Source organism: Indicator indicator, chromosome 1 (genome assembly GCF_027791375.1).
Source record: "Indicator indicator isolate 239-I01 chromosome 1, UM_Iind_1.1, whole genome shotgun sequence".
Lineage (NCBI taxonomy): Eukaryota > Metazoa > Chordata > Aves > Piciformes > Indicatoridae > Indicator > Indicator indicator.
This window is the reverse complement of record NC_072010.1, coordinates 19,219,566-19,232,395: the sequence shown is the minus strand read 5'-3', so window position 1 is coordinate 19,232,395 and position 12,830 is coordinate 19,219,566. Positions and strand designations below refer to the sequence as shown.

At 37.4% G+C, this 12,830-nt stretch overlaps 1 protein-coding gene across 1 annotated transcript in view; it reads right to left on the bottom strand.

The window, feature by feature from the left end:
- Positions 1 to 12,577, bottom strand: part of ZMYM2 (zinc finger MYM-type containing 2) — a 69,308-nt gene extending 56,731 nt beyond the window's left edge. The window contains 4 exon segments of the mRNA XM_054390636.1: positions 2,093 to 2,378; positions 10,322 to 10,415; positions 10,680 to 11,178; positions 12,490 to 12,577. Of these exon segments, the coding sequence (XP_054246611.1) occupies positions 2,093 to 2,378; positions 10,322 to 10,415; positions 10,680 to 11,171 (872 nt within the window). The 5' untranslated portion in view covers positions 11,172 to 11,178; positions 12,490 to 12,577.
- Positions 12,578 to 12,830: the final 253 nt, after the last annotated feature.

Here is a 12,830-nt window from a genome sequence, read left to right as displayed (position 1 = left end):
CCAGCAGATTTCAGCTTCCCCTTTAGCAAGCTAGCAAGGATTTGTCTTGCAGAGTGTTATCACTTCTATAATGCAAAACAAAACCAGAACTCCTGCCCTGAGCAGCTTACACCAGAACTCATAAACACAATTAACTTTTATGAAAGCACATATTAACTTGTATCAAAGGAGACAAAAGTGAAGTAAAGATTAACACCAGCCACCAAAAACTATAAACACTAAGGAAAATACCTTCCTCCTTATAATAAATCCTACACTATTTAGTTTAAAAAGTTCAGAAGATTGCTAGAAATGGTGTATGACAACATATATAAGAATTCTAAATTTTTAAAGAAGTTATTGTAGGCTTCACTTTTTCCACTTAAAATAACCTAAGTATTTAAATGAAATTTAAGCATTACCTGCTAAAATCTGACCTATAAAGTTATTACCATCTATCCAACCTACACTAAAGATCTGCAGTGAAAGAATATGGAAACTTCAGCAATATCCAGAACTGTTATCTGACAATGTTGTCTGCTTTAGTGGGAAGGGAACACAGAAACAAGTATGGAGCAAAGAGTATCTCATTTCCTACCATCAGGTAACAAAACTGTAGCAATACAGCAAGAGAAGGCTGACTTAAGATTTGGCTTCACAACAAAGCCAAGCTATAGAGAAACAATTTCATGCATATATTGCCCTGTATTTAACTGTGATTGAGCAAGCAACTGCATACTAGTGGAAAAGCAAAGACCAACATCACCTTAAAAACTGCCAAACGCGACTTCACAAAGGTTCTCTATAAATCAGATATGCTAATGAAATTGTTTTAAGTAACCCCCCAAATCCATAAATATATTCCTCGTCATTCAAAAATGAAGTCTTTTCATTTAGGACTGTTTTGTACATATCCTCTTTCAATCTCTGAAGTTGCAAGATAGCAGAGATTTACCCATGAGTTTAAGATTTTGGGCAGAAGTAAGATTAGTCCAATGTTCATTTTTCTATGTAATATAGGTACCTAAATATGGTAGTCACAAGATTACTTCTAAAAACGTCCCAAACAAACCAGTGTATACATGCATGCAAGCCAACAGAAAGAGCAGAGAGCTCTACAGAGAGGCAAGGGTTGAGAGAAATTGTGGTTTTTTAAAAGCTAAACGTGGTAGACTTTCAGTGTACCAAACAATGCATACATGGGATAGCAATACTTTCTACAGCTTACTTTTACTGAGTTTCAGTAAAATAGGGAATTAAAAAATATATTAAGATCAGTAGCTTACATCTGAATAAAAGCCACTAATCCACCACACAACACACTGAAGTTCAGCAAGAATTCATTGTTTAACCAGTGTCACTGCAGGGTGTGCAGTGAAAATGGGCAAACATCTCAGTAATCAGTACACTGAAAGAAAAAATACAATACAGCTACTTTATATGCCTAACACTACAACAGTACAATTATGGAAGTCATCTTTGGCAATTTTAAGCTTGGGAATTAATGAACCTAACCAGTAATTTAGAATAAGCCACTAAGTGTGCTTGTCAGTTACTCTTTGCTGCCCACTTAACATATCTTTTGCTTCAAAAGTCATCATAGCTGCCCCAAACTATGAGGAAAGTCTAATGCTTCTCTTCTCCCTACACTATATTACCAACAGCAGAAGAGCTCCCAAATTTCTTCCAGCTTCCTGCAAGTATCAGTTTCTCCTTTTAAAGCCTCATGACTTTGTATCTTCATCTATCACAATGACGAGTTTCTATACAACACAAGGTCTGCTTTTCTGATGAAGAACTTGAGATATGAAGAATATCTTGTCATGGTATACACCTTACTTGGACATCTAGCATATATTTTTTTAATCAGTAATTTTTCGTGTATTGGCTTTCAGAGAAATAATCTGCCACACTTCAAATTCAAAAGCTGGTAGATTTTTTTGTTGTTGTAGCAGACAGAGTGAATTCAACATTTCCAAACAACACTGAAGTGACACAATATATAGTCAGATTTGGAACATTAACGAAGCAGTTATCATACGTGTATGAGAATCTCAAGTATTACTGGATTTATCTGCTAATATGAATCAAAATGTTTAAAAAAATCCCTTACTTTCTGCACATAACACAGAGTTTCTTTGGAGTGGGTTTGTGTGAGAATGATGAGAGGCAGGCAGTAGAACAAAAAAGGTGAGCAGATCCTTTTCGCTGATAGGCAGTCTGTCCCTTTTGCAAAGGCTTTTTGCAGTTTGCACATGTGACTTTAACCTGTTTAGAAGGCTGCTGCTGGGCAGAAGGCTGGAAAATCTGCTTAGGAAGTGATGCTACAGGTGACAAGGAATCCACACCTGGTTGCTTCTGATTTCTAGGGAAGGAAGCTGACTGGGATATCCAAGAATCTTGAAGAAAAAAAAACAACAACAAACAAACAACAACAAACATACGTAAAAGTGAAGAGACATGTACATATATAGAGAATAATATTCATGTGTACTATCATGAAATCATTTTTCTGTTGGAACTAACAACAGAAGAAAGCTGGCATTTTAGAAATTTACACTTGAAGTAAAGCACTGCTTGACAGTACCACTCTCCACTGTTACAAAGCCTCAGAACATGAACAAATTTCAGGCTGGCCCCATCCTGCATTTACTGACAAGTTTTGCAGAACTCAGTTCACTTGAACTGGGTTTGTAAATTGGCAATTTTATTTTCAGATAAACAAAACTGCAATTAAAAAGAGACCAACAGAGAACATGCAGTTTCTAAAATACAGTTTAAGATGCAGATTTTGTAAATTTAAAAGAATATGAGATTTTCACTAATACTATAGCTTTAATAAGCATCATGCATCCAGCCTCAGTGATAAACTCTAGAACTGATGTTCTCCATACTCATTTTCCTAGTCCAGCCTACAGAGAACAGCACTGCAATTAGAGCAAAGCTCCTCATCTAGAATCTGCATCTATGCAACTGACTCCTCAAAGAGTTCCTGTTTTTCTCAATAACCTTTTCAATGCAATGAATACTAAATGTGCAAACTGGCAAAGTCATCAGAGTTTCAAGTCTTCCCCAGCAAAAATCAATGAACCGAGAAAATAATAGTTCATTAAATTCTGGCACCACATAAATCCATGCCCCTGTATTCCAGGCTCACTAGTCTTCCACCTCTATTTTTGGACTACTATGGAACAAAGTCATCTTTGCCCAATCTTTTGTAGCACAGCATCCCACAGAGTAACTTGTAAAACAACAAATTGGTAGAACTGTTTCCAAGAGAAACACACCTAGAAAGTCTGCATGAATCTGTTAATTACGTGCTCAGTATCTTGGTTTGGAGCAGAATATATAATCCTTGGGGGGAATCCCCCAATAAAATGTTATTTCTAGACTTTCCTCTGGAATTTAAGCTTTCATTTAAATAATTATCACCAGAATTTAGGAACATTGAGCTTCTGAAAAATGTCAAGAATGATACGTTACTTCAGCACATTTTCAATAGCATGTGTCAGATATCCCAAGTACTGTCACAGCACTTCAGACTTACCTTTTTATTCCCAGCATCTCAAACAGTACTTTACTCTTATTTACTGAAGAGTTAACACTTGCATAAATGCTACTGTATTTCAGTAGTACTTGTGCTACTACTTCTAAGTAAAGATTAAACACAGCATTTAATGTGAACTAAATAAAAATATTAAAGCTTTGAATGCAAAAATCTTAACCTTATGCTTAAGAGACATCATCTTGGTCCACAATCATTCATTACATAGAAGGCACCCTTTTCCTTATACTACTTTCTCTTTTCCTAAGAGGGTTTAATTAGAAACATATTCTGATGCATAGTTTTAAAATTAATTTTAGGGACAAAGTTCCAAGAGCTCATGTTATAGCACCAAAAAACGAACATTCCTTAGACAGTAGGAAATCACTTTCCAGTGTTACTGTAGTTGTCAAGGATATCCTGTTTCTCAGACATGCAAGACATGGTGGAAATTTACCCTTTGTAATGCTTGAGGGTAAAGCAAAGAGCTGGAATGAAGAGAGGTGTGGTAGTTTGAGGCTGTACCTTTAAAATTTTTCACAGATCTTGAACAGAAAGCAGTAGAATGTAAATAAATCTCTATTGGGTGTAAAAAGGAAAATAATGATAACTCTAAACAATCCCACTGGAGAGATAACGGACTTAAACTAGTTGTACAAAATCTCTCTTTCGGCTTCTTCACTCTGGGAGATACTAACTCACTTCTGCTTGACCTTGGCTGCACTGTTTTGGCTAAGTTTTAACCCTCTGCTCTTTCCTCTTGTCCCTTTGTGTCCAAGGGGGGCAGGGAGGGAGAAGCTATTTTTAGCTCCCCTAGGTATTGGCCAGGGAGGTTCTTGTGCTGTTTATTAATTGTAAATACCTGCAAATATTGTAAATACTGTGTATTTTGTACATACTCATTGCATTTCATTGTAGATTGTAGTTTTGCTTGTAAATACAGCTTCACTTGCTTCCAGCTGGGCTGGTCTGGCAAAAATCTTGGGGGGGAATTTTCAACCCCACCACAAGGGGAAGGGAAAAAAGGGCACAGGAAGCAGAACAAAACACATGATTTGAGTGCCCCTTCCAACTTTTCTACACTACTATGTCTACTACCTCAGATAATATTTATATCCTGGTAGCACCTCAAAATACTTTGAGATTCTCCTCACTTTTTTAATCAGGTTGCCACCTTCATTTATATTCTCTTCAAAGGATCTGTAAAAGCTGGTTTCCGTGTCATTGAACTGAGAAGGTGTATCACACTTCCTTAGTTGATTCCTGATAAGTTTCCATGTCTCACTGCCCCTATGTCTTGATTCTTCACGTTCCTACATAATGGCCAAGATTACAAGACTGTAGTTTAACCTGTGGAATAACCATTACAATGCTTATTCAGGGTGTTCTTGTTCTGTCTCACTTATTTCTGCTCTAAACTGCTATAAAATTATTTCTTACTCTCATTTGCATTAATACATTTATTTGTGGATTCATCTTGCCAAAAAAAAAAAAAAAAAAAAAAGAAGAAGAGCGCTTCAATCAAAGGATGTCTTAAAAAACAGCTGAAAAACTATATCAGCATAACTTGGAACAGAGGAGGGGAAGAAAACAGTAATAAGTTTTATAAAGATACGCAGCACTTCAAAATATTCAGCTCCATCAGCATTAATGACCTGGTCAGGTATGTGAAATTCTGAACTGCAAACTGCATCGTCAATTTAGTAAGGGTTGGCTCTGACTTTGGAGTAGAAAACCTAGAACTCATTCAGAAAAAAACAAACTTAAGTTCCAGTCCAAAAACACTCGAAACTTATCTGCATAGACTTCTGTTCATCTGCCCAGACTTTTCCAAGAATTCTGGTATGATCTCCTACAACATTCTTGCCGCTGAACTTGAGACATGGCTTTGATAGAAAAGGAACTGGCTGGACGGCTACATCCAAAGAATTACACTTAACAGCCCAATGTCAAACAGAAACCAGTAACCCTCAAGTGTTTCTACTGGAACTTATACTATTTAATATCTTCATCAATGACATAGGGAGATGCAGTGCACTCTCAGCAAGCTTACACAAACACTAAACTGAGTGGTGCAGCTGGTAAGAGGAAAGGGATTTCATCCAGAAGGACCTTGACAGGCTCAAAGAATGGGCCCTCATGAACCTAACAAGGCCACGTGCAAGGTCTTTCACCTTCGTCACGGCAATATTCAATATCAACTGAAGAATGAATGGATGAGAGCAGCCTTGCAGAGAATGACTTGGGGTATACTGGTGGGTGAAAAACTTGGCATGACCCACCGATGTGTGCTTGCAGCCTATAAAGACAATTGTATCCTGGGCAGCATTAAAAGCAGTATGCTCAGTAGGTCAAGTAAAGTGATTCTTCCCACTCTGCCCTGGTAAGACTTCACCTGCAGTACTGTATTCAGCGTTGGTGTTCCCAGTACAAGACAGACATGGGCCTGCTAGAGCCAGTCCAGAGGAAGGGCACCAGGGAAAAAAAAAAAAAAAAGAAAAAAAAGAAAAAAAAATAAAAAAAAAGAAAAAAAATGAAAAAAAAGAAAAAAAAATAGAAAAAAAAGAAAAAAAGAAAAAAAAAGAAAAAAAAGAAAAAAAGAAAAAAAACAAAAAAAGAAAAAAATAAAAAAAGAAAAAAAAGAAAAAAAAGAAAAAAAGAAAAAAAAAGAAAAAAAAGAAAAAAAAGAAAAAAAAGAAAAAAAAAAGACAGAAGACTAGGACACCCCTCCTGCAAAGAGAGGCAGAGAGTTCCAGTTGTTGAGCCTGAAGAAGATGATATTACTATGATCTTTCAATATATAAAGGGAATATAAAGGGAGCTTATAAGAAAGAATGCAAGATACTTCTAACCTCTAGCAACAGGACAAGGGCAGTACTTTTACACTGAAAAAGTAGATTTAGATTTGACATGAGGAATGCTGGTTTCTTGGTTTTGTTTTTTTTGTGATGAATGTGGCAGGATACTGCCCACAGAAGCTGCAGATGCCCCATCACTGGAGGTGTTCACAGGCTGGACAGTGCTTTGAGCAACCTGATCCAAATAAAGATCACAGAATCACCTGGTCAGGAAAGACCTTAAGATCATGGAGTCTGACCAGAACTTAACATCTCCATGCATATAACTGTTAGACCTCATTTAATAAGGACAAGAGCAAGGTCCTATATCTGGGGAGCAGTAACAATAGGCACCAGTACAGGTTAGCAGCTGCCCGGATGGAAAGCAGTTCCACAGAGAAAGGACCTTGGAGTGCTGGTGGACAGCAAGTTCTCCATGGAACAACAATGTGCCCTTGTGGCCAAGAGAGCCAATGGGATCCTGAGATGCATCAAGAAAGGCGTGTCCAGCAGGTCGAGGGAAGTTCTTCTACCTCTCTGCTCTGCCCTAGTGAGACCACACCTGCAATACTGTGTTCAGTTTTGGGTTCCTGAGTTCAAGAAAGACAGAGACCTGATGGAGAGAATCCAACACAGAGCCATGAGGATGATTAGGGGACTTGAGCACCTCCCTGCGAAGAGAGACTGAGATCCCTGGGGCTGTTTAGTCTTGAGAAGACTGAGAGGGGATCTCATCAATGTGTATAAATATCTGAGGGGTGGGTGTCAAGTGGAGGGGGCCAGGCTCTTTTTGGTGGTTCACAGTGATAAGACAAGGAACAGTGGGTTCAAACTTGAACATAGAAGATTTCACCTGAATATGAGAAACTTCTTTACAGTGAGGGTGACGGAGCACTGAAAGAGGCTGCCCAAGGGGCTTGTGGAGTCTCCTTCTCTGGAGACTTTCAAAACCCACCTGGATGCATTTCTGTGTGGACTACCCTAACTGATCCTGCTTTGGCAGGGGGGCTTGGACCCAATGATGTCTTGAGGTCCCTTCCAACCTCTGTGATACTGTGAACTCTAAGCTCCTCCAAATATCTTTTGAACTCCTCCAGGGATGGTGACTCCATTTCCCTGGGCAGCCTGTTCTACTGCCTGATGATCTTTCAGTGAGGAAATTTTTTATAATATCCAATCTAAATCTCCCCTGGTGCAACTTGTAACCATTTCCTCTTGTCCTATCACTTTTTACCTGGGACTACGATGAGACTGGCACCTTACTACAATCTCCTTTCAAGGCTGTTGTAGGAAGCAATGAGATCTCCTCTCGACCTCCTCTTGCCCAGGCTAAACAACCCCACTTTCCTCAACCACTCCTCGTAAGACTTGTTCTCCAGGCCCCTCACCAGCTTTGTTGCCCTTCTTTGCACACATTCCAACACCAATGTCCCTCTTGTAGTGAGGGGTCCAAAACTGATCACAGTGTTTGAGATGTGGCCTCATCAGTGCTGAGTACAGGGGGACAATCACTTCGCTACTCCTGCTGGCCACACCATTTCTGATACAAATGTACAATGTATTCATCAGAGCCTTGCTATTGACAGTTTTGGCCTACTATTTGTTTTTAACAGTATGTCACGTGTCTGAACACCCTTTTTGACAGGGTTAAAAAAAGAAGTATTAAAATATACATGCTTGCCATCTTCAAGGAATCCAATCCTCTATATAGGAAGCCAACATGAATAAAAAGGTCTTGTCCAAGATGCAAACTAAAATGTCCTCAGGTAACAGAATAGTTTTGATGTTTTAAGCTGCTCTGTAAATTGATGTATTAACTCCTTGCAAAAATTTTTGACATTCAATTTATGCCAACTAGCAGTTCTCTTAAGAAAGTTACAGTATCTGAAAAAATTTCTTATCCAACTTCTTACATCCTATTTCTGAGCTACAAGCATCATTTTTTAATCCACGATCTTCCAATTATATAGATCAAAGCATTTTTAACACTATTAGGCTTAAACTAACTAAAGCAGCAGTCTCCATGTCCATTTGAATTATTTTGGAAATCTTGAAATCAGAATAGATGGAACAACACTGATCCACAAAAAGATTATCCTTTACCAATCTCAAACTGGAACTGTGTAGAATCTATTAAACATAACCAAGATCAAACGCTTCCTGTCATATTACCGAAGTTGCTGACAAGCAGGGTTAACCTCTACTGAACAAAACAAACTTGAATCTTGAAAACTTGCCTTTTACATCTTTGTAAGGACCAAAACCTGTACCTAACCTGCAGCTACTGGATTTCAAGTTTTTTCTTGGGTGGTAGTAATTTCCACTATAGCTGTCTTCGCTCTTCCCCTGTTTCCTTCTCATGTTCTTTTCTATTTTTCTAATTCCTCTCATGTGGTATTTTTCTCCTTCCCTTCTACCTGTGCGGCCCTTCCTGCTCCCTTTTGAACCTAAAGCTCTTTGCTTTTCACATACAAAGACCACAGCCGTAAAAAAAAAAAAAAAAAGAATCCTACACATGTACACCTTAAAATAAATCTCATATCAACTTAGAAACTCTTTTTCCCCCTCCCTTCTGAGTGACTCTTTTTCATCAAGTAATTAAAAAGACTTCCAGCCACTATTCCTGTCACTCTGAGCTCAATCTAATTCAATAAAACCATGGTCCTAGCCTATCAGACTTCTGAACAGGAAATTTCTGGTACATCTCTGGCAACTGCAACAAAAAAAATGGAAGTTCAGCAGTTTAAGGGAAAACACATCGTGATGTTTTTAAGTTGTGCTCTCCTCAAGAAAAACAAAGGCACTACTTTTAGGTAACAAATGCTTCAGGTTCTCATCCACAACTACTTAACCATCTACAGTAACACAATAATCATACCACATGTCTAAGATTAACTAGCAGTAGGGGGACTGTCAGTTTCAAAAGACTGGGAACTAAGTTTCTAGATAATTCACTGAGATACAGAGATTAGAAAAAACTTCTCAGCTTTCACCTTCAGAAATAAAATTTTCAAATCAGTTTCAACATACACAAAACCCCACAACCTAACACCCAAAGTTTAGCTTCGTATGTAAATTTTCCTTTTAAAATTAACCTAACCTGTTTGAGTTAAATTTGCAGCAAAATTGGCAATTTGGCTTTCCAGTGCCTCTTCTAGCCAAACAGGGCAGCAGAATACCAGTTTATGTTGGAACTTGGAAATCTTAACTTCTATGGAATAGCAATTTCAGAAGACCATTAAGGCCTGATTTATTTAGCTTTTAGCAATACCTGTTTACTTGCTAAATCAGTAGACAATATACTGGTATTTACACAGATACACAACAAATCCAGTTAATTCAAACTAATTAATATTGTATTATATAAATATCGTCCCAGGCAACTAAATAGCAATTATAAAGTGCATAAAATTTACTGCCAGAATACGCAAGCCCACAAGCAACTTGGACTCTGCTTTGTTAAGTATTGTAAATACTGAGAATTGCTCAGTATGCAATGAATTTCAAGAACCAGCTACTAAAAACTAATGATCAGACATATTCGCATGTTAAATTACATTCAGGTGGCAAGACAATAGATCAGTAAAATAATACTTCAATTGGATGCATTATACCAGTCATAGAACGCCACAAATATACACAGATACACTGAACTTTGTGTCAGTTGAAGAGGTACACTAAAGTCATAAAGAAGCTTTGCTCTAGAAACAAACAATTGTTTCTCAAAATATATGAAGGAATTACTAACTACATAACTGGGATAGTTTACCTACCTAACACATTATACCATTGAGCAAATTCTATTCTGGAGTCAAAGATAAGGTTGTGATGAGGATGAAGGGAACCAAGATCTTCCATACAAATTAAGATAAAAAAATAAGCAGTGCCACTACTGTATTTTAATCAAGTATCCTATTATTTATTTTCCATTTTTAAGGAAATATTCAGGGTTGCAACTTACCAGGATTATGATGAGTCACAGATTCTCCATTTTGAAATACATCTCCAGCCACGTTCATTCTACCAGGATTGAAAGGTCCTACACCAGTCTTGGTCTGTGAAGTCAAAGATGGGGTGTATGTTTGCATATTAACACCAAAATTACTTGACTGCAGTCCGTTAGATACATCTCCCAAGTTGGCATTCTGCAGTGATGTTACATGTGTAATCATTAAGTTCATGTCACGCCCTTCAGCATTTTCTAAATGACCATCACTCACAGAGCTCACAGCACCTGATTCTAATGTAGTAACATTAGCAATCTGAATTTCAGAGTCTGGTTCTGTGGTTATACCACTATTACCTATTCCTGAATTTACCTTACTTCTCGAAAAACTGGAAGCTGAGAATTCCATATCGTTGGTTCTATTTTTACACTCTGGAAGCCTTCGTTCATTAAAACTGGAAGCATTCTTCTCTTGTCCTTGATTCGTTTCAATGTCTTCTTCATCATCAATAATAATAGTTTCACTTATGCTCCCCTTCTGAGAATTTAAGTCTTTTGGAGGAGGAAGCACTTTGCAGTCATTCCCTTGAAATTCTTCATTTTTGGATGATGTAAATGCAGTGTTCCTTTGATCTGCTATCAGTGATGCAGAATTTTGTGGAGGTTGTATAGGTTCAATAAAAACTACATCATCATCATCTTCTATAGGTGAGTTTTGGAATTTACTAGGTCTAGAAACTAAAGAACTTGGAGCACCACCAAATGTATTTCCTACGTTTGCAAGACCTGCTGCCATGGTGGTATTCCCTACTAGACCAGAAGTATGTTCAGACAGTTCTAATCCTCCCAGAGGACTCGCATCCATTCCAAATCTGCTGTTTAAAGAAAAACATAAAGCAAGAAAAAACACATCCAACTTCAGAGTTAAGATATAACTTCATGGTAACTGTTCTTAAAAATAACTACAGAATTAATAGTTCCAGCTTTTATTTTATTTTCTTCCTAAGATCATGTAAAGTAAAAACAAAGTTTCTCAATGCTCTTTGAATGTTTTAACCTTCATTTACTTACTAAGCATGTACTAGCAAAAAAATCCCCCAAAAAACCCCTGCCATCACCAACATTTTCCAAACAACAGTTACATACTGTAGTTTAGCAACAGATACATACATAGCAAAATAGTTTTTTGGTGGCATTTCTTACATGATCCTGATTTCTCAGTCTCTTTCCTACCCATATTTGCATGCAATCATCCTGTAACACTGCTTTTGCCAGACTGCAAAGCAAGATCAAAAGTTGACATGCAGAAAGAAAATTTGAACTTTTAGTGAATTTCACCCTCATTAGAAATCTTCAGAGTTTCAGTATCAATAAATTTACACAATGAAAGTCTAAAATGCATATTCATAGGAAAACAAAAAAGACAACATAATTTTCCATGTTAATGATTACAAATTTCGACTGATTTTCCCCTAACCCCACACTGCCAAAGCTCCCTAGGCAGCCGGAGTATTACTGGAACACAGAAGTAAGCAAAAGGGATACGGAACCATTGCATGTGACAAGAACAGATCCATTACTGAGCAGTGGAAGGTGCACAGCAACCTCTCATTTGTAGCCACTACTAGAAACAGCAAATTTGAGGTCCAGACTTACACTACAGAATTCAACAATTACCCCTTTTATTTTTAATAGTAAGAAACACTTCCTTCAGGTTACTTCCAAATAGTTATATTTCCTGGGGGTTTCTGTTTGCTTTTAACAATTGTTCAGTTTGGGGAGTCGTTTGAATTCGTGGTAGAATTTACAATTACAAGCAATGACTTCTACAAGGCAACTTGGATATACAATTTCTGTAGCTGTAATTCCAAATTGATACATAACTGGTGCTAAAGGCTCTAAGATCTCTCTAAAAAACATCTGTACTACAAATCAGTAAGTTCAATGGATCTTGATATACTCAAAGAGAAAAGTACAGATGTAACTACATGGTAATTTAGTTAGGTCTTGCAGTGTACACCAATGTGTGACATCACTGAGCTTTTGTGAAAGGCCAGAAGTAGACTTCTGTGCCTTTTTTGTTTTTTTATAAATCCTTTAGAAAGAGAGGTAAATAGAGAAAAAGTAGGAATACCCTGCTCATAAATACTTACCCATCCAGAAATCCACTGCAATCTGTTTACCTTAATAAGCTGCTCCAAGAGCTTTTAGTTTCTTTTCTGTAGGGAACCTGCTCTTCTTGTATCAACTTGCTACCCTCCACAAAAGCAGTGTGTTCTGAAACAGGGTTAAAACAAACATTAGATGTCCAAAACAATTTCTTCACCTGAAACCTCTCCTATCAACCATGTTAATTAAACTAATTCTAAATTTTCAAACCTGGATTTTATCAATATCATCCTACTAAAAGAGAGAATGTCAGTCTGTACAACCATTGCCACGAATAAAGTAACAATAGTACTGTTTGCTTCAATTTTCCACTCTGTGACATTTCCAGAATCCTTTGTTTGATGCTTTATAGATA